A 21,172-nucleotide genomic window follows, 5' to 3' on the forward strand; every position below is an offset into this window, starting at 1 on the left:
CGCCTCCACCGGCCCTGCTAATGACGCCTTTTTTAGCAACATTATTCCCTAGCGCCTTCTCCTTTCCTCACGACTGGATGCTGAAGCCCCTGGGCGGTCATAGCGAAGATATGCAAAGAAACAGGTTCACCAAGAGTGCCGGTAACATAGCTCCGCTGTTGATGCAGCCGAGGCTATAGCCGAGTCTGTTAAGGAGGCAGCGTTGAGGGTTCGATGTTAGATAAGAGACGATCGCATGCATCGAATGATGGCGTTTGTAGGAATGCTTGAATATGATGTTGTTCGTCTATCTTCGATGTTATGACACCATCAGTTCGATGTGATATAAGAAACACGGGTCACCTTGATGAGCAGGCTATAATGGCATGACCAGGGAGTCAAGTACTGTGCCAGTCGGTGCTCTAAGGCCACCAGCATATAATTCCACTGGAAGTGAAGTAGCTGTTGGCCTGGTGCTTCCGGTCGGATGCTCCTATCGATTAGCGTGTCGACTGCGCGCAGCATCCATTCAGGGGCATATTGCAGGACCCCTTCCTAAGAGACGAGACTTTTCTTTTTCCAACTTCTTACTGCTGAGGGAGAAGGTGTAGCGGTGCATTTGCAACATAGCGTACTGCAAGTCGTGATACTTGCCTCAGCTGCATCCATCCTTGGAATCGCTGAGTTTTGTGGAACATATGCCTGCCCTACGTCTTGGGTCCTTTTGCGACACTAATGCTAGCAACTCTACTAACGGCAGGAACGCGAGTCTCCTCCCGGCAGTATAATGGCTATATTAAGCAGCGCTACTTCCTCACGTCCGACGCAATTCTCCTAGCTGTATGCTTGCCCCACGGCGACTGGAATTCAGAAGCTAATTTGACATCCAACTTCGTCTCCCTAGCGAAATGCACTTGTGTATTTTAGACCATCAGTCGATGACAATGACATTCTTGCCGTTCGACTCTCCTGCCAAATATTCCTGCCTCATCTGCTCGGCCTGCTCCAACTTCCATTCCTTGACCTGCACGTGCAGCTTGTTTTCGTGGAACAACTGAATAAAAGCCTGCGCATCAGCTGTGTCCGCGATCAAGGAGCCCACCAACTTGATATCCTTGTAAATCGTCGTATGGTATGACATGGTTATCCCCTTTTCAGGCTGACCGAGCAGGACCATTGTACCGTGCTTCCGCGTCAGGGCAGCCGCTAATTCAAAGGCCGATGGATGATCCGTGGCTAGCACGGTCGCATCGAGACCAGGGTAGTCGCCAGCGACAGCGTGGTTAATCTTCTCTTGGGACTTCTCCACTGGGTCTGTAGCCAGGATGTATACATCAGGGCTGTGTTCGTAGGATGCCACTGCATCCAGAGCGGACTTCTTTACATCGATCGCCGCTACTTTGTAACCCTTTCATAGTTGTTAGAGTCTGAATGTCTTTGGCTTAGCTTCAAGGTTATCTTACCATGCACTTGGCAACCTGGGTACCAATATGGCCCAATCCCCCAATGCCAACAATGCCAATAGAGCCGCCTTGGGGCACATTGGCCCGGATAATGCCGCCGTAGATGCTAATTCCGGCGCACATTAAAGGAGCTGCCACTTTGAAGTCCATATCGTCTGGTAATTTCACCATAAATCGAGCATCTCTGTATGCATCATTAGACATGGAAATACTTGAAGACCTGACTGGTATAAGACTCACGCGACCATGTATTGAGCCCATGCACCATCGGCAGTGATACCCTTCATCATCGGAGCATCGCAATAAATGGGACGACCTGCTTTACAGTCCGGACATCTTCCTACATTGCACGTCAATGAAAAGCCAACTTAACATAGCTGCAACTAGACGACAACGACATCTACAGCCCCCGTCCGTACTTACCACATACACTGTCAAAGTTGATGCAGCCAACACGGTCGCCTTTCCGAAACCCCGTAACCTCAGAGCCAACCTCCTCGACTATCCCCGCCGGCTCATGCGATCCAATGAAGGGTAACTGCGTTCCAAATTCATTGTTCAGAGCCATCAGATCGGTATGACAAAAGCCAGCAGCCTTGATGCGCACTAAGACTTGATGTGGCTGCGGGTGAGGAACGGCCACCTCGGAGACATGATATGGCTCATTGAATTGTTGGATTTGAATGGCTTTCATCGTTTTCGGTGCCATGTTGACAGATTGGGGCATCAGGTTTCTGCATAACTATGCTTTGGAGAGAGTGTTTGACAGACAGTATAGAGAGCCGCTCGTGGTTGCCGAGGGATTGACATCATCTTACCAATCAAACAGCCGTTCTCCAATTTGGGGCTGCCCGCCGCTAATTGATCAGCCAAGATTGTCCCCGACAGTGCCAGGTCGGAGGAAACACAATACATAATAGAGAGAGCCATACTATTGCAAGAGCATTTCACAGTCAATGCTACCCGCTAGTACCTTGATGAATGTAGGAGATGAACATGCAAGTGAATCTCCAGAACGGAGGGGCGCCTCGCCAGCCCATGGTGGGAAAGATTCGGCAAAAAGAAAAAGATATGATTGAGCTCCGATAGGGGGAATCGAACCCCCGGCTGCCGTGTGAGAGACGGCGATGTTAGCCACTACACCATATCGGATCTTGTTGTATGTCTGCACATTATTTTTACACTATAAGGATCTTGCTATTGTAGGTCTCATTCGTCGAACTTTTCGGTATTGATGCCTGCAGCATAAAGTTCCAGGCTTGTCGTTGCAGAGGATAAAATGGTGAGTCAAATTAAACCATAAATCGTTTTTCACTCGATGAGAATGCTCGAAATTTCCATTTCTATTTTCTCCTTAATGGAGGACTTGAGACATAGTGGGTACTAGTAGTCCTCTTCCAGTGAATATATATCAACGGCTGATTACGGAATTCCTGCAATACAATGTCGACCAAGACAAACGACTCTTCTATCACATGCTAGAAAGTTTGAATGATTACACTTGATTACTATGCTCAGGTATCAAGTTGGATTAACAAGCTATTATCCTTGCATAGCTGACCACAGGAATACCGCGTACCTAGCCATCATAACCAGACCAGGCGGTCATGTGGTACTTTCATCGCTAAGCTCTTCCCCTGCAGCACGTGGTGCACCTTCCACTCTCGGGTCTAGAGTTGACAGAGCAACTAACCTCTCCCAGTACTGTATGCAGAAGTTAGCCTACATGGACGCGTCACTCTCCTCCAAATTTCACTACAAACCGGACTTCGTCGGATTGAATTTTTCAGATGCTCTGCATTCTTGACCTGCAGATAGACGGCCATGTCTTATGCAGGCACACAGACTGAGCCAGTGCAGCAAATCATGTGGTGGAAATTACTCCGATGCTAATGCACTTGTCTAGTCCCCACACGCGTCAGATCGAGACAGTCATGATGAACTCGGTTAACCGATAGTGTCGCATCACTGGTTGCCGACAAACGGACATGCACGTGCTGCATGGATGTCGAGACAAGCCTGGTTATGTTCTGCAGAAATACGACGGTGACGCAGCATTTCGCTTCCTAGCGGTCTCTGATCTGGTAGAATGACGGACAGCAGATGCGGGGACAATCTTGTCTTCAGAACGCCGAGCAGGTACGGATAGATACGGGAGTTATGCAGGTAAAGAAGGCGGTATATACATGGCATTTGAGGTGATTGACTAGCATGAAAACTTAGATATTGCTTGCTAATCCCTCATAGATCTCAAGCCCCGAACACAACCCACAAGGATACGTTGATCAGGTGCCCTCGAACAAGGAAGTCTAGCTGCAAATCGAGCCAAACTACGGATAAAATTAACCGTTCTAAGCCGCAATAACCAAGCGATTACCAGACATCATCGCTACCCCCATACACTATCCCAAAGACATGCGCAAAGGCATTGTGGAGGTTCAGTCCCAACCGAATGTGAGACATGGTCATCATGCAGAGACGGCATATACAGTGAACAATGCGGTCAGTAAAGACATGCCCCCTCACCGACCCCACTGGCGGGTACTAAAATCACCCGCCTGTAAGCATTGCCGATTAGTTACTGTGTTGGGAACTTGGGATGTTTAGACAAACTCATACACGGTCCATCAAACGGATAAACAGATGCATACCCGGTGGAGCTCTCGCAAACCCGTCCCCAATCGGGTAAGTGCAATATCTGTGTGCCAACTCAGGTACCAACAATGAGAAGCCCCCATCAGGGGCTCAAGCTCACGGCTTCCCCAGGTTTACAGGGATACGCAAGCTAGTTCGAAAGATGTGACTGAAAAACTTTATCTTCCAGGTCTCCCGTGCTGAAAGGAAAACAGAAGACGTCCGACGAACAGGATGAGACAGTTACCGCAATGCACCCCATACGATACCATAACCATGCGCCACCAAATCAGTACCTCCTCTTTGACATCGGATCTCACTCAAGTAACTCGCTCCGGCATCCGCTTCTCCTTCTCATGTGTACTCTACTGCATTACACCTGATTTCGAATCTATCATTCGGAGGTCCGACCATGATCAAGAGACCTCAAATCAATCGTCCGGTGCCGCTGCAGACTCCGTCTCAACCTAGATCCCCGCCCCCACCCCCAAAGCATCGTCCAAAGCGTCCGCGAAGAAGACCAATGGTATACACCGGGAAATAAGTGACAAAGGCCACCTATGGCAAGTCAACCAATCGATGGGTTGACTTCAAATATCGGAGATATCACCTGGTTGGGAAGTGGGTATGTGATCACTGGTTCCCGAAGTCGCAATGGCAAGAGACCCATGTGGGGTGCTAGGGGGTAACTACTGTCCACTGAGAAGGCAGACGCTCATCAGCATCTAATCGATAAAGTAATCATCGACAGTGCGGAGCAGATTGAGTACCCTGCTCCACTGATAATCTACCCGACGGACTTCTTAGCGAGTAATATCAACAGAGAGCCGTGTCTGTGTCGCAGAGACGGATAGAAACCGCGTAATTTGTCCGCTACGAGTCGGAAAAGTAATTGTCCAACGACGCAGCATCCGTAGATCCTTACTTACGAGCAGCCGTGTCCATGTCTTTGGCTATTGAGCTATATAAAGGCGACATGTCTGCTCCATGCCTTTGTGACCATTCAGCGACATCATTAGCTCTTAGCAGCTGTCTCTCTTTTTCTCCGTGCCTCATTTCCTCAATCCAGTCCTCCATACTTGGGCAACATGAAGGTCCTCAGTCAATCGCTTTTGGCTCTCTCGCTTACATCAGTGGCTGTTGCAGCAGCATCCTGCAACACAACCGCCCTGAATACGACCACCTATAACTACTATATTACGGTGGACGGTACAACAGTCTTTGACGTGGCCCGCGCCACCAACCGCGGTGTCTGTGACATTGGACGTCAGAATCTCATGGCGGATGTCACTATCATCCCCAATGTGGGCGAGTACTTCATCATCCCTCCCGAGGTGTGCGAGCCAGACAATACCTCCTGTCTCTTGCCAGACACCAATGCTACGCGCCCCTGCATCTACGGCGGACCTCGTCTCTACTACACCGTCCGAGGAGACACGTACGAAATAATTGCCCGCCGACTGAACATCACGGTTGAGTCGCTGATGCACGTGGACGGGCCTTCAAACGAGACGCTAGTCAACCCTATCTCCCCAACGGCGGAGTTGGATGTGGGCCAGTTTATCAAGGTGCCCCAGTGTGATCCTAGCCAGTGTATCATCAAACCATACGTCTTCACCTGGGGCGTGTACAAGGACCTGGCGGACAAGTTCGGCACGACGGTGGGCCAGATCATGATGATGAGCCCGACGTACAACTACAGCAGTCTGGCTTTCTCGCCTGAAGGCATGTTTCCGCCTATTAACCTTCCGATTAACTGTACGGCATTGTCGAACAACCTGACTACGCTTGATTAGCTCGTGGAAGCTAGGTGGAAGGCATTTCATGATACCGATTATGGTCAATAGTTGTGGTGTATTGCCTTAATACTGGAACAGGGGATGTGGACTGCAATAGCAGTGAAACCGCTTCACACAGCTGTTAGTCTGCTGGAAGAGATCATGGAAGAGACGCATGTACTTAATACGATGGTACAATTAATTCAGCATTATGCATTATGCGCGGAGCATACTTCATGAATAGAATGATACTTCCAGTAGCAGGACGCCCAAGTACTCGTGACTCCAAGTCACACGTGAACTTATTTTCATCTCCTACTTAATCTGACCGATACTCCCAGCACATTAACGAAGTGGATTGCTGTAATGTATTCCGCTTCCTACCAGATTCCTCAATCAAACTTGCTGCTTTTAGGCTACACACAATAGCCACTAATCTAGTAGAATGTTTGATATGATCATGTAGAGAACCCAGGTATTAGAAGTGGAAGTAAATACAAGTGGTTGACATTTCAATGCCTTATGTCCGCCAGAATTGTATAATATTAGTAGTGTTCTCCTCGTCATGGCCTTAGATGGTTCAGCATATCTTAACTCCTTTATCATCAGTATCATCTGGTTACCACTGATCAAGTAATATCTACTGACGCGGTTCAATGCTGGAAAAGAACAGGGGTCTGCAAGATTATTGTCGGAAGTAATAGACTCATTCTGAAGTACTAGCTGCACGAGACAAGAATCAACATTTGCTACCAGCAAGATATTTGGGGATTGCTATAGTGCGGAATGTGATCATTAACATATCTTGGTATTCTCGTCAACGCCTTGCCAAGCACGCGGCCAGTGTTCTGCAGAATAGGTTTCATCTACATTCGATAACGGGATTGGCCCCATACCTTCATCTTATTCCCACGTACAGATATAGTCCACTTTCAAGCTCCCCGAGAAAGTCGTTCTGCAACAGTGTGGCGTGACCATATTCGGACTTGGCAGGTCTCCACGCAGCGGGCCGGGGTTTGCTGGTTATATGTAACATCGGTGGACCATCCCCGCAATCATATCACATGGAGAACCTAGAAACCGAGCTTATCCCGGAAATGAGGCGGACAGGCACTATCAGATCCCAGGTTCCGTTCTCATCCGAGATATGTCATGTTTGCTAGTGACTAGTGAGGAACGGGATCTGGGGGGGACACGGCAGATCAACCGTTAGGAAGCTATTTCCCGTGAATCCACTTGCTTGGCCCGCAGGTTGCATTGTGCTATCTGCTATCATTGGAGGTTCTGAGGAGTTTGGTTTGTCGCCTTATGCAGTACTCCTCACAGCTCCCCCACTTTTGTAACGCTCAAGCCCACCTTGTTCAGCGTGCCAAACCCCGGCACGATGGGACGATGTTTCAATCTGCGCCCTGTGTGTACTTGGCTACATACAATCTTGGGAGAGAGAAAAGCAGATACCGTGCTCCGTGACTCCCGAATCAAGTGATCCGGACGATGCGAGAATTGCTGAAGACGTTTCACGATGCGTTGTCGAACATATAAAGGGAGACAACTTCTCATAGAACTTGCTCCCATCTTCCACAACAGCATCAACAATCTCATCAGCATCTTTCCTACAAACCACCTTTCTCCTTGAAATCATGGCTCCCGTTCTGAAGAAGTACAAGGCCGCAGCTGTCAATGCTGAGCCTGGCTGGTTCAACCTGGAGGAATCCGTCCGCCGGACCATCCATTGGATTGACGAGGCTGGCAAGGCCGGATGCAAGTTCATTGCCTTCCCCGAACTTTGTAAGGCTTCCAACCCGAGAATATCAAACACTCTCAGCTGACCTGATATAGGGATCCCTGGATATCCCTACTGGATGTGGAAGGTTAACTACCAGGAGAGTCTGCCTCTTCTGAAAAAGTACCGCGAGAACAGCCTTCAGTCCGACTCGGACGAGATGCGCCGGATCCGCAACGCAGCCCGCGCCAACAAGATCTACGTGTCTTTGGGATACTCCGAGCTGGACTTGGCCAGTCTGTACACCACCCAGGTCATGATCTCCCCGTCGGGTGACATCCTCAACCACCGCCGCAAGATCAGAGCCACTCATGTCGAGCGCTTGGTGTTCGGCGACGGCACCGGTGACACCACCGAGTCTGTCATCCAGACTGACATCGGTCGTGTCGGCCACCTCAACTGCTGGGAGAACATGAACCCTTTCATGAAGTCGTATGCTGCCTCTCTGGGCGAGCAAGTCCACGTTGCTGCCTGGCCACTCTACCCTGGCAAGGAGACCTTGAAGTACCCGGACCCCTTCACCAACGTGGCGGAGGCCAATGCGGACGTAAGTGTTCCCCTGGAAATCCTTCTTTGCTTGATGTCTGAGGGCTGATGAAGATCGCGCAGCTTGTCACTCCCGCCTATGCCATCGAAACCGGCACGTACACCTTGGCGCCCTGGCAAACGATCACCGCCGAAGGCATCAAGTTGAACACTCCCCCGGGCAAAGATCTGGAAGATCCCCACATCTACAACGGTCACGGTCGCATTTTCGGCCCCGATGGCCAGAACCTTGTCCCTCACCCTGACAAGGACTTTGAAGGCCTCCTATTTGTCGATGTAATTCCTTTCCCCGTTCCGATTGACGTGCGGAATGCTCACAATGTTGCAGATCGACCTGGATGAATGTCATCTGTCCAAGTCCCTGGCTGACTTCGTAAGTTGTCCTTCGGCGCATTCTATATACATCCTGCTAATTATTCACCCAGGGTGGCCACTACATGCGCCCCGACCTCATCCGCCTGCTGGTCGACACCAACCGCAAGGACCTCGTAGTACGGGAAGACCGTGTGAATGGTGGAGTTGAATATACCCGAACTGTCGACCGAGTTGGACTTTCGACTCCCTTGGACATCGCCAACTCTTCTGCGGATTCGGACAACTAGAGTCACTCGTTGGCTTATCGATTCAGCCTTGTTCCTCTCCGCTCCACCTCATGTTTGATCGATAGGCTCTGGGGAGATGATGATGATCGACCTGTAAATTAGATTTATTTGAATGAAAGCGAACATTTGCCTATCGGGATTCTTCGGATAGACACCGTATGGAAATTCCCCTCATATTTCGTTAGGTTTTCTTTCATCTCTCTGTCCCCTCCTTCCATCTTTGTCGGTTGGATCTCCCGATGTATCATGGCTGTTGATTGTAGTAGTCCGTAGGTGCATCGCACCGACACTTTACCGCTATGGACACAACATTGTGGACGGTGGCGCACGGACTGGTGGCCCTGCAGTCAGATCCAAAAAGAACGGGTTGGGACGACTATTCGGGCAGTCTCATGCGGACACGCAGCTAGCCACAAACGCACTCATTCCTTGTTCTTCTCACAATTATCATTTTTCTGAGTGTGTTACCCCTATTGTTGCAGCAAATGAGCAAGGCCAGTCGATATTACGTGCATAATAACAGAGTCTCCAAGTAACATTCGCCCCGCCAAATTGGCAAAACGGAAAAGATTGGCAAGGATTAGTTGTCGGGATTTGCTCCGAACTCGTGCGACTCAGGATGCGACTGACCCCAATCAACCATGGGCCAGATAACTCTTCCGCTCCATAGAATCATACGATCGCCCCCACTGGATCTCGATAAAGTGTAAGGAGGAAGTGGGAATAGAGCCGACCGCGGGTCCATAGCGATCTAACCGGGGTTTGCTGCGCCCGGGATTTGCGCCGCCGGCCTTTGCATAAATCGATCGTGGCCTCGACGAACACCTCTCGGACCTGAAAGACCGATTACCACTAGTAACTAGCTTGGGTAATTCGTCCTGTACAATGGGCTCTCCCAAGACATTTGTTGATGACTCTCGTCCAGGGCATCGCAGGTTCTGCAAGCCCCCCGTCAAGGTCGCCTGCCTGTCCTGGTAGGTTCTGCCTCCAATGATGTTTCATAACCATAGGCGCTTACAGTCCCCGACAGTCGGACGTTGAGGGTGCGCTGCGACGGCCAGGAACGATGCTCAAACTGTGTCGCTAAGGACACAATCTGCTGTTATGTTCCTAGTAAACGAGGCGGTCCGCGAAATTGTCAAAATCGCAAGCGCAAACGGGCATCAACGCCCCCGACAACGGTGTCTGATGCGCCGGATGAAGGATATCAGACCCAAAGAAAAGGCAGCCCCATAATCGAGGGTCCGCCGTCTAGCTCGGATGAAGATGGTACACAACCTAGACAGTTGTCGCATATCGCAGAGGACATGGAGCTGATGATATTCCAGGCTGGCTTAGCCAGCTCTTGAGTCTAGGCGCCCCAGGCGCAGGACTCCGCAGTGTCGAAAGCTCTGTCACCGAAATGGAACAGATATTCGATTCGATATTCATGGTCGATGAACCGTCTGTGGTACCACAACCTCCCATCCCTCCAGCAGATTTGTTGCAGACGTACGCGAGTGACGAGGACATGTAAGTTCACCCAGACATTCCGCTAGACTGTTCTGATCAGCGCAGACTGGACGCCTACTATGTCTTCATTCACCTCTACTATCCCATATTGCCTCCCCCAGAACGGGTGCCGGTATACAATCGTCCTCTGTCCGAAAGATCACCTTTTCGACCCTCTAGCCCGCTTAGCCTAGCCATATCAGCCCTACTTGCCCTTATACCGCATCCCGAGGTGAAGCAGCCTTCACGATCGGAGTATGTGAGGCTGCGCCGAGATCTTGCCCATTCCTTCGCACAGTCTGCACTGGAAGCTGTGGAATCTGACCTTGAGCTGCTCGACTCATCGATCGATCCATCGAAAGCTCTGTCCGAAGGTGCACCCCAGTATCAGCGGCGGGGGTTCCACAACAAAGTGCCTGTTTGTCTGGAAGCGGTCCTAGCGTTGGTCCTATTGAGTGTATATGAGTATGCTCAGAGGGGGAATATCAATAAAATGTGTAATCGCGCGGGGCAAGCATTGACAGCCGCCATGAGCATGTCACTGCACGAGATGGTCGACGAGGATGAATTCTCCGAGGCCCGTCGAAGGGCTTGGTGGATCACGGTTAGGATTGCCTTGGTCTTGACAGACGAGCTGCGCTGACATCATGAAGTATTTAACGGTCTGCCAGGGATCAATTGTTAGCGGGATGGTATGTAGTCGTGCTTAGGTCTCGGACGTGCTCAGCTCACAGATTTAGCCCCCTGCGATCAATCCGTATGATCCTCGATTTGTAACTCCGATCCCAGAAGTGAGTATCATTATTCGGAGATAGACCGTGTCTGACGTGTACAGGGATGGAAACTGCTCATCGAAGCCCAGCAGACCATTCTCGAAGCCACAACTTTCGTTCACGATCTGGATCTCACCACAAAGTCTCACTTCAATGCCTCCTGGGTTCCTCAGCGGATGACAGAGCTGGACAACCAGATAACGTGTCTGCTGCATCCATGTCGCATGTCGAATCATGACTCGACCAAAAAGTCGCCTGGCGCAACCCTGGACTCACCAGACGTTATCGCCCTGCGTACGATAAGACACATTGCAGAGATAAAGCTACACAGGTAGATGCCTGCACGCTATTCTTGCGTCAACCATGACTGACTCCATGTAGTGCGAGGATTAAAACCCACCGATATTGTGCTTTCCAGGATATTCCCGTCTTTCGCAAGCGCCATTGCGACCTGGATGCGGCTTCAGGGCCTAGATGCTGTCGTACTCAGGTCGCTGAAGCTTCGCGACCGCCTGCATCCTCGCCTGATAGCTTTTTATCTTCCGTGCTCTCTGAGCCTGCAGTTATTGAATTTCCCTTTTCCGCAAACGCGTCATCGAAGATTTGCCTTCACGCAGCTCTGAATATCGTCAGACTCTTGGACAACCTGCCGTATCCAAATCCAACAAATGAGATTCCATTGACTAGCCCACCGTACCTTTCACGTAATTCTCGGGTGGAGATACCACGGATGATGCCGACCTTTGCCTGTTGCGCCATGCAGTCAAGCTACGCGATGATCATGCTGTGTTTGAAAGCCCGGGCGATGCGTGAGCCGGTAGGCAATGATCTGACGACCTCAAGCAGTCGATCTCTAGGCGGGTTCCTGGATGAACTGCGACAGAGCCTGCGGCAGGTCTCGAAGGCGTTAGGAAACTATGCGATTGCGTTTGAAGCACTCAATGGGATGAGGGGTATGTTGATTACGTGGACTTTAGTTAAAATGACCAGGAACTGACGATGAATTAGATGAGATTACGCATTCCGTTGAGACGATCTCTATGGCTGGCTGATAATGTGTTTGGGTGCGTGGAGTTGCAGAGTACACAGTGTAGTACCTGTAGACTGCCAGATCATCCGCTAAAGGAAAGAAGGGGGAAGTTCCCGCCATGAGCGAAAGACAATGACATAGTAATGCCAGAGTTAATGAACTTTAAGGAATAGGGGTACTGTTCTATGCAATAAAGGGCGTGTTAATTCGGGGTTCATAGTATACCTAGCTGTTGATGATATAGATCTGGATGGGGCCTCGCTTAGGTGGGTCAGTCTCACCGCCTAGTCTGCCAGCAAGCGGAAAATATTGCCGTCTCCCACAATAATCAGCGAAAAATATTCAGTCAACACTATCAAAATTTTGAGACGAGTCACAATGATTAACCAGGATGGAATGAAGCCTATGTGAGAAATAAATAGTTCCAGACTGGAGAAAAGAGATGAATAAGACTACAAACTTGGAAGCCGTTTTGTTGACATAATCATAGGACTGTGTCCAGCGATATCTGTCCCCTGAAGTGACGATCTGATGCTATATATATGGCTTATCGCGAACTCTGCTTTACACTTCTACTTGCGCTTCGATGTTCGAGATACGATCATTCCTCAGGAAGCTGCCAATGATATGGAATCGAACGATCCTCGAAACTATGAAAGACTACCTAGGTGAAAACTGTTGTGGTCGCCAAGAGTTCCGCAGCCGCTATATCCATCCGCAATGTTGATACCCGCTATTATCCACTATCAATCCGCCCTCCGCACAACTACCAACTCCCGCAATGACCTCGCCTCCCGCAACCACTGCTCCTTCCCCATATGGCATCCAGATGCCCTTCTGATGCTCCTTCCACTGCAATCACCGCCAGCCAATCAACAGCCTCAAATCCTTACGATGCTCCCTTATGTTTGTAGGTCGGAAAGCCCCACTAACCCAGTGAACCCGATGGTCGAATGGCCGGAGGACTTCAAGGTACGCCAATGAGCCGCTCAGTGTCGCCCTAAGAGAAGGCTGTTATTACCTCCTGTAATGGTTGTAGGAAACGCAGTGGCACACGTTCGAATCCCAGTCCGGCCCCTACCGGCGTGATCTCGAGGCCAGTTCCTGAGGCAGTCTTCAATGTGTGCGTCTAAGAGTGTAGGGCCTACCGGCTACAACTCGATCCTAAGCACGAAGACCAGGTTAATTGAAGGGAAAGTAACTGGGTTAAACCGGCATCTTTTTTTGCTGTTATTGTCTTGGTGGTTTGTTAGGGAATGCGTGAGGCTATACAAATGTCCTACTTAGTAGGAGACTACTCCTACTGTGGTGGAGAGACAGTACTACTGTTATTAGGCTTACTCCCAATGATGCTATGTACCTCCTATTCTTTCTTGTCTTGTTTATCAGCGCCAGCGTGATTATGCCACAAGTCACCCGCTTCATCTTGGGTGAAGCCATCCACATCCGTTCTTCTCATTCTGCTCCCTCCACTCCCCTTTACCCCCGTACGGCACCTGCCTCCCGCACAACCACACTGTACATCCATTCTAGTCTCTTTTCTGTGTCGGCTTTTTGAAGCCATCCAAAATACTTGTCCCGCCAACATGATACCTTTGTAGCCTTGCACCATCCCACATGAGTGACCATACCCCATCTATCAGCTATATTAGAAGGCATTGATCTTCATCGAGAAATATCAGATTATCATTGGTCATTGAGTGCATCTTTATACCATTGTCATATCCCACTTTTTTTACTGCCAGGCCCTTCGAGAGTAGTTCATTCCTTGATCATCACTCCGCACCGGGCAGTTGCCTATACCACCTCGACAATCAGCTCCCTCTACCCGCTGTTCTTGATACTATTCCAGTACGTCTTTCTGTTCATAGCATTGTTGACACAACCTTCTTCTTTTCTGGTTCTCCTAATCTACCCAACTCAACCAGTCCCGACCGATGACTACTACAGACCGATATTAGGCTCTACACTATAGCAATTGACCTAGCTTGTCCCAGATAATGCGGGTATTCAGTGGGTTCATCTTAATATGGAGATATATCACAGCAACTGAGTATATGGCTAATCGATTATGCCTGCCTAGGTACATCTTCGTCATATCGCACATCACCCGTCATATGTCAGGCATCATGACACCGTGATCCTTCGCACTAGACGGTGGACAGACAGAACGCTGGAGACTACATCTAAGTGGCTATACATTCGGATTCGTCTTGCAAAGGACAGGAGACTTGAGCACTGGAGCGCGACCTCATACAATCTAGATTGGAGATTATAAAGGGATGCCACTCCTTCTCTACGGCGACGCGATATCCATATCGCCATATACCAATCTCTATAGAGGTAGTAGTGACCTCTACATAACCCTTGCATGATTGGTCAATTGAAAGCAAGCTACTAACCACTGTGAATGTGGATCAGCGAGAGACCAAATGGCGGGACGAAGATGACCACCAATGGTTGTTTAGCAACCTGCAGCTGCAGCGACAAGTCACTCGGCATTGTATCCCCGCTCGACTCGATAAGACACGAACTACCTGCATAACCGAGGGGTAACAATTCCCACAGCCCATCCTCGACTCAATCCTACAGCCATCTTTCTTGTACGACCGAGAGATACTTCGCTAACACAACTACATCCACCATGGCTCCCGCTCTGCCCGAATTGATGCTCAGCATCGAGGACATCAAGATTGCCGCGTCCAAGAAACTCCCTCTCAAAGCACGAGGTGCGCTTCTCCTACTCTCCAACATCTCACAACTCACTAACAGACCCCCAGAATTCTACAACTCCGGCTCAACCACCCAGATCACCGTAACAGAAAACTCCACCGCCTACAAGAAATACCGACTTCGCCCACGAGTCCTAGTCGACGTATCCCAACTGGACCTGCGTCTCAACCTCTTCAACCAAACCTTCGACTTCCCCCTCGGCCTCTCGCCCACCGGCATCCAAGCCATGGCACACCCGCAAGGCGAACTAGCCAGCAGTCGCGCCAGCGCACGTCGCAACATCCCCATGGCGGTCTCCTCCTTCAGCACATACCCCATCGAAGAGGTCGTCCAAGCCGGCCAGCACCTCAACCCATCCGCAACCCACACCATGCAACTCTACACGCTCCGCGACCGCGCCCTACAGACCCAAATCATCCGCCGCGCCGAAGCATCCGGCTGCAAAGCCATCTTCCTCACCGCGGACAGCCCCGTCCTGGGCTACCGCTACAACGAAACCCGCAACGACTTCCGCACACCGGAGGGCCTCTCCTGGCCCATGATGGGCGTCACCTCCGACCAACTCCAACAAGTCACCCACGACGCCGGCTTCGTCGCGACCAACTCCGACGCACACAGCTGGGCTAAGGAGATCCCCTGGCTACGGTCCGTCACGAACATGCAAATCTGGATCAAGGGCGTCCTCACAGCCGAGGACGTCCACCTCGCCAGAGAATACGGCTGTGACGGGGTAATCGTGAGCAACCACGGCGGGAGACAGCTTGACGAAGTCGTGCCCACCATCGACGCATTACCAGAATGTGTCGAAGCCGCGGCGGGGAAGATCCGAGTCCATATCGACGGAGGGATCCGCACCGGAACGGATATCTTCAAGGCAGTGGCATTAGGGGCGGAATGTTGTTGGATTGGGAGGCCGACGATTTGGGGGTTAGCTGTATGTTGACCCTACCTTATCTATTCCTAACATTCCTCCAGTCTCTACGATTAGAGGGTTGGTGCTAATTACATGAATCACATACAGTACGACGGAGAATCCGGTGTCTCTCGCGTCCTGGATATCCTCTACGAAGAATTCAAGCGCTGCATGCAATTGACTGGGTGTCGGACCCTGGCGGATGTGACGCCCGCTGCGTTGGCAGTTCTGAGGACGGATGGACCGGCAGCTAAACTGTAGGTATACTTGCAGTATATATAGATACATAGAACTAGATATTATAGGACTTGATCATGATCTGAGCACTATAAAGAGGTATCATGCTATTAAATTAGAAGATATGGAGGCTGACATGCAAATAACCAAGTAACTAGTTACAAACTACCAATGGACTATCCAAGAAGTAAATCCTATATACGAGTGGAGAGTATCCATGTGCCAAGCATCTACGCAGGCAACACACCCTGCGGATTATGAAACACATCCGTCGGATCATACTTCGACTTAATCTGCATCAACCGCGGCAGATTCGAACCCCAGTACGCCTCGCGAGCATTCTGCAGTCGGGGATCTACATACCCGGGGTACACGCCATTACCTAGACCGGGGGTATTATTGCGGATGATGTCGTTGACATGGTCTAAGAAATCATATGTAGTCTGCGACACGGACCCCAGAGTGATGGCGTACGATTGTAGCCAGAAGAGCGTGTCGCGGTGGGCATAGCCCGTAGCGTCCATGGGGACGTCATTAATGGCGCCGCCTTCGAGATCGAAGATGACGAACCAGAGTAAGGCGCCGGTGTCGGCCGTGTCGAGGTACTCGAAGAGTTGGTCGACACCGGTGGCTGGGATGGGAGTCTTTTCGGTGAAGGAGAGACAGCGGGAGTAGAAGTCGGCGGGGATGCCGCCGGTCAGGTCGAGGATGGACTGCTCAGCCCATTGGGCTACGAGGCCTAGCCAGTCGGTGAAGACAATGACACTGGAGTTGGTGTGGCCGGGGAATTGGTCCGCCAGGCCGAGAGCATCGTATTCGGCTTTGGTGCCGAAGAAGGTACCCGAGATGACCATGACGTGGTCGAGAATGGTGCAGATGCTGGCGAATTTACGGGTGAGATCTGGCTGAGAGATGAAGCTCTGCCATTTCTTGAATAAGTCGGCGCGCGACGAGGTGCTTCCGAGGCCGAAGGTGAAGGAGTACTGGACGGCGGTGCCCGGTTCGGGTTCGGTGCGGAAGACGAACTCGGTGACGACGCCGAAGCTGGCGCCGGCGCCTTTGATGGCAAAGAGCAGGTCCGAGTTCTGGGTAGACGAGGCGCGCACTACGGTGCCATTGGCGAGAACGACTTCGGCTTCCAGGACGTGGTCGAGTTCCATTCCATATTGACGCGCCGCGGGGCCTAGTCCCCCGATGGTTGCGTGACCGCCGACGCCGATCTGTGGAGAGGTGCCGTGCGCGATGGCCCGCCCCCCGGCGTTGTGGAGATAATCGTCGAGTTCGCCATTGAGCATCCCGGCGCCGACGGTGGCTTGGTAGTTGCTGTAGTTCATGGAGAAGGATTTCATGTTCTTCAGGTTGATGCTGATTGCGCCACCGGTGCCGCCGAGGCCTGAATTGGAGTGGGGTTAGTAGGGAGAGCGCCTGACGACCGAGAAGAGTGATGAGGTACCATAATTGCCATAGCTGTGGCCACCGCTCTTGGCCTGGACCTTATAGCCCAACGACGCGGCGCAATTGACGATCGCGGCGACTTGCTGAGTGGACTTGGGAAAGGCCACGGCGGCCGGAGTGACGGGCCAGTTCTTGTTGTAGACCTGGACCGCGAGGGTCTGATAGAGGAGGTCGCCATCAACGGCGACGAGAGTCGCGTCGTTTTGCACCGCGGTGAGCAGGCATTGACGAAGAGTGGAAGTCGAGGCGGCCGTCGACAGTTGCAGGACTAGGAGCAGGGAGGATAGAACACGAAGAACGAAGGAAAAGGCCATTGTGGACAGCATTCCACGGGGATGCGCCTTGAGCTAGCTAGGGGGAGTCGCAACGCAGCAGCGACAGAATGCAATGCGCCCGCCCTGGGGCAGCATCGATAAATATGAGACGAACTGGGAAGATCAGGAGGGTCCGACAGGCAGGAATGTCAGGCGGGGGCTCCATTATGCCAATGAAGCATGGATGCCAGGACGAGTGCCTGAGAGGGTAGTCCAATCAGACGGGTTGACAAGGAATAATCCCGAAGCCACTGTATTACATGGCCGTAACCCCCTAGTATCTCAGCTGAACCAGGGAACTAGTCGGAGAATATACATGGCTATCAATGGGGGGCAGGGTAATCATGGTTGGTGGTGAACTGGTGATGATTGTGATCGGAGGGACGCATCTCAGCTGCACTAATGCAGAGCCCGATCGATTTCATATTTTCCTCTACCAATCAGACGAGATGGTGCCAGTGGATGACCACAGGAACAGGGAACAATCAACCGGCCGAGCAGCTGGATCCACTACTTTGTCGAGTCTAGGTTCATGGCTTTCTGCACTGAAGATGCAGCAAGCACTAGTAGTCAGTGAGTCGATGCATCACACGGACCCAATGCTGACGGCTAACCCGGTCTAGGCAGGTGATAGCCAGGGGAGAGAGATTTAGGCACACATCATCCTGTCAGGAGAGATGCACATTGAGGGAACCGCCAGGAACCTGTGGGGAAGGGAACGCCAGACCATTTGGATTAGGAACATCAATGCGCAAGGCACCTGCAAAGGAAGGAGATAAATTCTACTTTGCAGATTAGCCTCTAAATCCAAGAAAAAGACGATGGTGGTTAGATTGATCGTTCGCCAAAAGCCGAGACTAGTGCTAGTCCTGCAGGGAAGATGGAAAAAAGGGGCGGCCAGGGAGGTGAAAGGATTCAGAGAGCGGATTCCGCGGCATGGGGGCCAAATTGTGCTGCAGCTGAGCCAGGCTGCCTGCGCGCCCACCAGCGTAGCATTTCAATGAAAGATAAGAACACATTAAGGTGGGAGAAGACAATGAAATGTTTTGGAATAGGGAGCAGTGATATAAATAGGATTAAATTGAGTGGTAAACCAACACGCGGGGAACCCGAGTCCCGTGGATCGCGATCAAGCCGAGGAGGAAATTAGTAACTTCAACAACTTTGACACTGGATTCATGCCAGGATGAGTAAATCGGGGCCAGGATCTCTCGTGGTTAAGAAAATATAATTTCAATTAACTACCATAATCCACTAACCATAGAGCATGACTTCCTAATCCAACGCCATGAATCAACCCAGTAAACTCCCATCATTGCAAATTCACCACCTTCACCTGAGCTCGCTCAAAATGCTCCACTTCCAACATCTTTGCCGTGGTCGGCTCTAAATCCGGGCTGGGATAAAAGTCAATCTGGCCGCCCTTCTTGACGACGCCCGTCCGGTCCAGGTATGAGCGCCCGCGCACATACGGATCCAGTGCCCAGTAGTTCTGGCGCAGCGACTCGATCGTCTCGCCCCGTCGTTCGCGGGCCGTGGTGGTAGCGGCCGCGTCTTTTTGCTGGCTGGTGGAGACCCATTCCGAGGTCCGCAGCAGCAACTCCTCGCCAATCTTCAACCGCTCCGCGTAAATGCGATCGCGCGTGTCCGTATCCGCCATCAGCTCGTTCTCGCCTGCCACCGGCTCGATGTATTCATACGTCCAGTCTTCCTTGCCCTTCAGCTCTTTCACAATCTGCTCGGGAGCGATGAACTTCTCCAGATCGGACACCTTGTTGGTAAAGTTCACTTTCGACACGATGACCGGGTCCATCCATCCCTTGATGATCTTCCAGATTCCTATGTCATGTCAGAGCGGACTAGGAAAGGACATAGGAGATAATTGAGGAAGCATACCAGAGAAGACCCAAGGAGCGTTGTGGATGAGCATGTATCCGAGCGACTCGGGATAGTTCTCCTGGAAACAGTCGATGATGAATTTCACCGGCGCATATTCCTGGTCATGGTCAGTTGCTGAGAGGTATACTCCGGGTTGGCAGAACAACTTACCATATTGGACAGGCCAAAGCCAGTCATGTCAAAGATGATGGTCTGCCACATTGTCTCTTAGCCAGGTACATTATGGGGAAGGCATGACGGCACAAGATGGATAACGTACCACTGTCTCCTGGGGAGGCGCCAGCAATAACCGGGCTGTCTCAATCGTATGGAGGATGAATCGATTGATCACTGCCTCGCTCTGTTTCGAGGGCTGATGGAAGCGAACGCGCACCACGAGAACTGGACGGCCATCCCGGTCCGTCCCGTGCATATAGCACTTCCCCATCCGCATTTGGTCCAAGAAGTCCTTGCACTCCTTGGCGGCGTGCGCATCCACCGTGTTCTGAGACGTCACTAGGGCATCAAGTTCGGGATTTGCAATCACCTTGTCGTCCACATGCTGGTTCTTGCGCCAGACGAGCGCCCGCAACATCATCCCAAAGGCCTTGTTGACGTCCCACTTGCGAGCGCGGAGGAAGCGAAGCAGGAGGACATCAGGGGAGTCATGTTTGGCCGTGTACAGCAGACCCGAGCGAAGGTCGTCGATCGAGATGTCGCTCAGGGCCTCCCGGACGGACTTGATGTCCGGGTTGCTCATGCCATTCTCCCGCAGGACTCGGGACAAGTCGTCTGTGAACGCCGTCTGGCCATGAGCGGAAACGACGGTGTCGGCTCGGGAGAGCGACGTGCTTGGACGCCGGTCGGGCTGGGCCGAGGTATCTCCACTCTGTAGGGACTTCACATCAAGCAGGGTCAGGACCAGGGACCAAAACTGTTGTAATTTGGCCTCTTGCTCCTGGGTGAGATTGCCGACGTGGCCGGACTGGATGCCGTTGGTAGTCATGATGGGTGTAATGGAGTGTAGAATTCAATCATGGAGTTTCAAATGAGACGGAGGGGTTACTATGTGCTTATGTAGCATCGTCCTTGTCAGGCGACTGCCGCTGGGCCAGTTGCATATGAAACTCCCGGACTTTGAGACCAACGAGAAACCTCGGATCTCGATAGCGACGTGCAGGCGTCTCAGGGGCTTTGCAGGCCGACCCGTGGTTCTTGCTAGGGGATCGTCGTCGATCGTCCGCTCAGACTGCGGGGAAGGGTTCTCATTTCTTGGTGGTTCGTGTTTGATGGACATCCCACTCCCCTTTCCGGCTATTGCAATGATGTCGATTGTAGAAAATGTGATGTCCTGGCCATTTAGAGCAGCAGGTCCTGAGTCGGGATTGGCTGGCGGCTTCCACTGGCAATCAACTCACTCGGTTAGCCTCCTCGACTTTTGGGAGCATCATATATTCAGGACCATGGACTAGGCTCTACCTTATTATTTCCCACATCAGGGGCCATTCTCATTCTTTGGAAGTGGACACATCTTTATCTTTAGCATCAGACATAATCGGGGAG

The 21,172-nt window shown here is 51.4% G+C and overlaps 8 protein-coding genes and 1 non-coding gene across 9 annotated transcripts; 5 read left to right on the forward strand and 4 right to left on the reverse strand.

The window, feature by feature from the left end:
- Positions 1–910: 910 nt before the first annotated feature.
- On the reverse strand, positions 911–2,151 carry ASPBRDRAFT_52335 (zinc-dependent alcohol dehydrogenase; the record flags this gene model as incomplete). The annotated part of the gene is made up of 4 exons (XM_067626879.1): positions 911–1,387; positions 1,443–1,626; positions 1,683–1,782; positions 1,866–2,151. 4 exons carry the CDS (start codon positions 2,149–2,151, stop codon positions 911–913), a joined length of 1,047 nt encoding a protein of 348 aa, XP_067481415.1.
- Positions 2,152–2,522: 371 nt separating this feature from the next.
- ASPBRDRAFT_t105 lies at positions 2,523–2,594 on the reverse strand. Its single transcript has one exon. It is a non-coding gene; the product is annotated as a tRNA-Glu (tRNA).
- Positions 2,595–2,916: 322 nt separating this feature from the next.
- Positions 2,917–3,356, forward strand: ASPBRDRAFT_438846 (uncharacterized protein). The gene is made up of 2 exons (XM_067625077.1): positions 2,917–3,292; positions 3,349–3,356. The coding sequence occupies exon 1, from the start codon at positions 2,953–2,955 to the stop codon at positions 3,247–3,249; it is 297 nt and encodes a 98-aa protein (XP_067481416.1). The 5' UTR covers positions 2,917–2,952; the 3' UTR covers positions 3,250–3,292; positions 3,349–3,356.
- A 1,808-nt stretch (positions 3,357–5,164) lies between these two features.
- Positions 5,165–5,872, forward strand: ASPBRDRAFT_52336 (LysM peptidoglycan-binding domain-containing protein; the record flags this gene model as incomplete). The annotated part of the gene is made up of 1 exon (XM_067626880.1): positions 5,165–5,872. The coding sequence occupies one exon, from the start codon at positions 5,165–5,167 to the stop codon at positions 5,870–5,872; it is 708 nt and encodes a 235-aa protein (XP_067481417.1).
- Positions 5,873–7,409: 1,537 nt separating this feature from the next.
- ASPBRDRAFT_438914 (carbon-nitrogen hydrolase family protein) lies at positions 7,410–9,075 on the forward strand. Its single transcript, XM_067625081.1, has 5 exons — positions 7,410–7,642; positions 7,694–8,184; positions 8,247–8,459; positions 8,512–8,556; positions 8,609–9,075. Exons 1-5 carry the CDS (start codon positions 7,495–7,497, stop codon positions 8,783–8,785), a joined length of 1,074 nt encoding a protein of 357 aa, XP_067481418.1. The 5' UTR covers positions 7,410–7,494; the 3' UTR covers positions 8,786–9,075.
- Positions 9,076–9,670: 595 nt separating this feature from the next.
- Positions 9,671–12,101, forward strand: ASPBRDRAFT_52338 (putative C6 finger domain protein; the record flags this gene model as incomplete). Its single annotated transcript, XM_067626881.1, has 9 exons — positions 9,671–9,759; positions 9,816–10,054; positions 10,114–10,297; positions 10,343–10,880; positions 10,930–10,968; positions 11,017–11,067; positions 11,112–11,380; positions 11,431–12,002; positions 12,058–12,101. 9 exons carry the CDS (start codon positions 9,671–9,673, stop codon positions 12,099–12,101), a joined length of 2,025 nt encoding a protein of 674 aa, XP_067481419.1.
- Positions 12,102–14,723: 2,622 nt separating this feature from the next.
- On the forward strand, positions 14,724–15,986 carry ASPBRDRAFT_52339 (alpha-hydroxy acid oxidase; the record flags this gene model as incomplete). Its single annotated transcript, XM_067626883.1, has 3 exons — positions 14,724–14,808; positions 14,860–15,746; positions 15,834–15,986. The coding sequence occupies 3 exons, from the start codon at positions 14,724–14,726 to the stop codon at positions 15,984–15,986; spliced, it is 1,125 nt and encodes a 374-aa protein (XP_067481420.1).
- Positions 15,987–16,192: 206 nt separating this feature from the next.
- Positions 16,193–17,731, reverse strand: ASPBRDRAFT_119713 (FAD-dependent oxidoreductase; the record flags this gene model as incomplete). Its single annotated transcript, XM_067617280.1, has 2 exons — positions 16,193–17,355; positions 17,416–17,731. The coding sequence occupies 2 exons, from the start codon at positions 17,729–17,731 to the stop codon at positions 16,193–16,195; spliced, it is 1,479 nt and encodes a 492-aa protein (XP_067481421.1).
- A 1,312-nt stretch (positions 17,732–19,043) lies between these two features.
- On the reverse strand, positions 19,044–20,615 carry ASPBRDRAFT_192909 (CRAL-TRIO domain-containing protein; the record flags this gene model as incomplete). Its single annotated transcript, XM_067620540.1, has 4 exons — positions 19,044–19,570; positions 19,628–19,727; positions 19,781–19,822; positions 19,890–20,615. 4 exons carry the CDS (start codon positions 20,613–20,615, stop codon positions 19,044–19,046), a joined length of 1,395 nt encoding a protein of 464 aa, XP_067481422.1.
- Between the last annotated feature and the right edge of the window lie 557 nt (positions 20,616–21,172).

Source organism: Aspergillus brasiliensis, assembly GCF_001889945.1.
Source record: "Aspergillus brasiliensis CBS 101740 unplaced genomic scaffold ASPBRscaffold_3, whole genome shotgun sequence".
Classification (NCBI taxonomy): Eukaryota; Fungi; Ascomycota; class Eurotiomycetes; order Eurotiales; family Aspergillaceae; genus Aspergillus; species Aspergillus brasiliensis.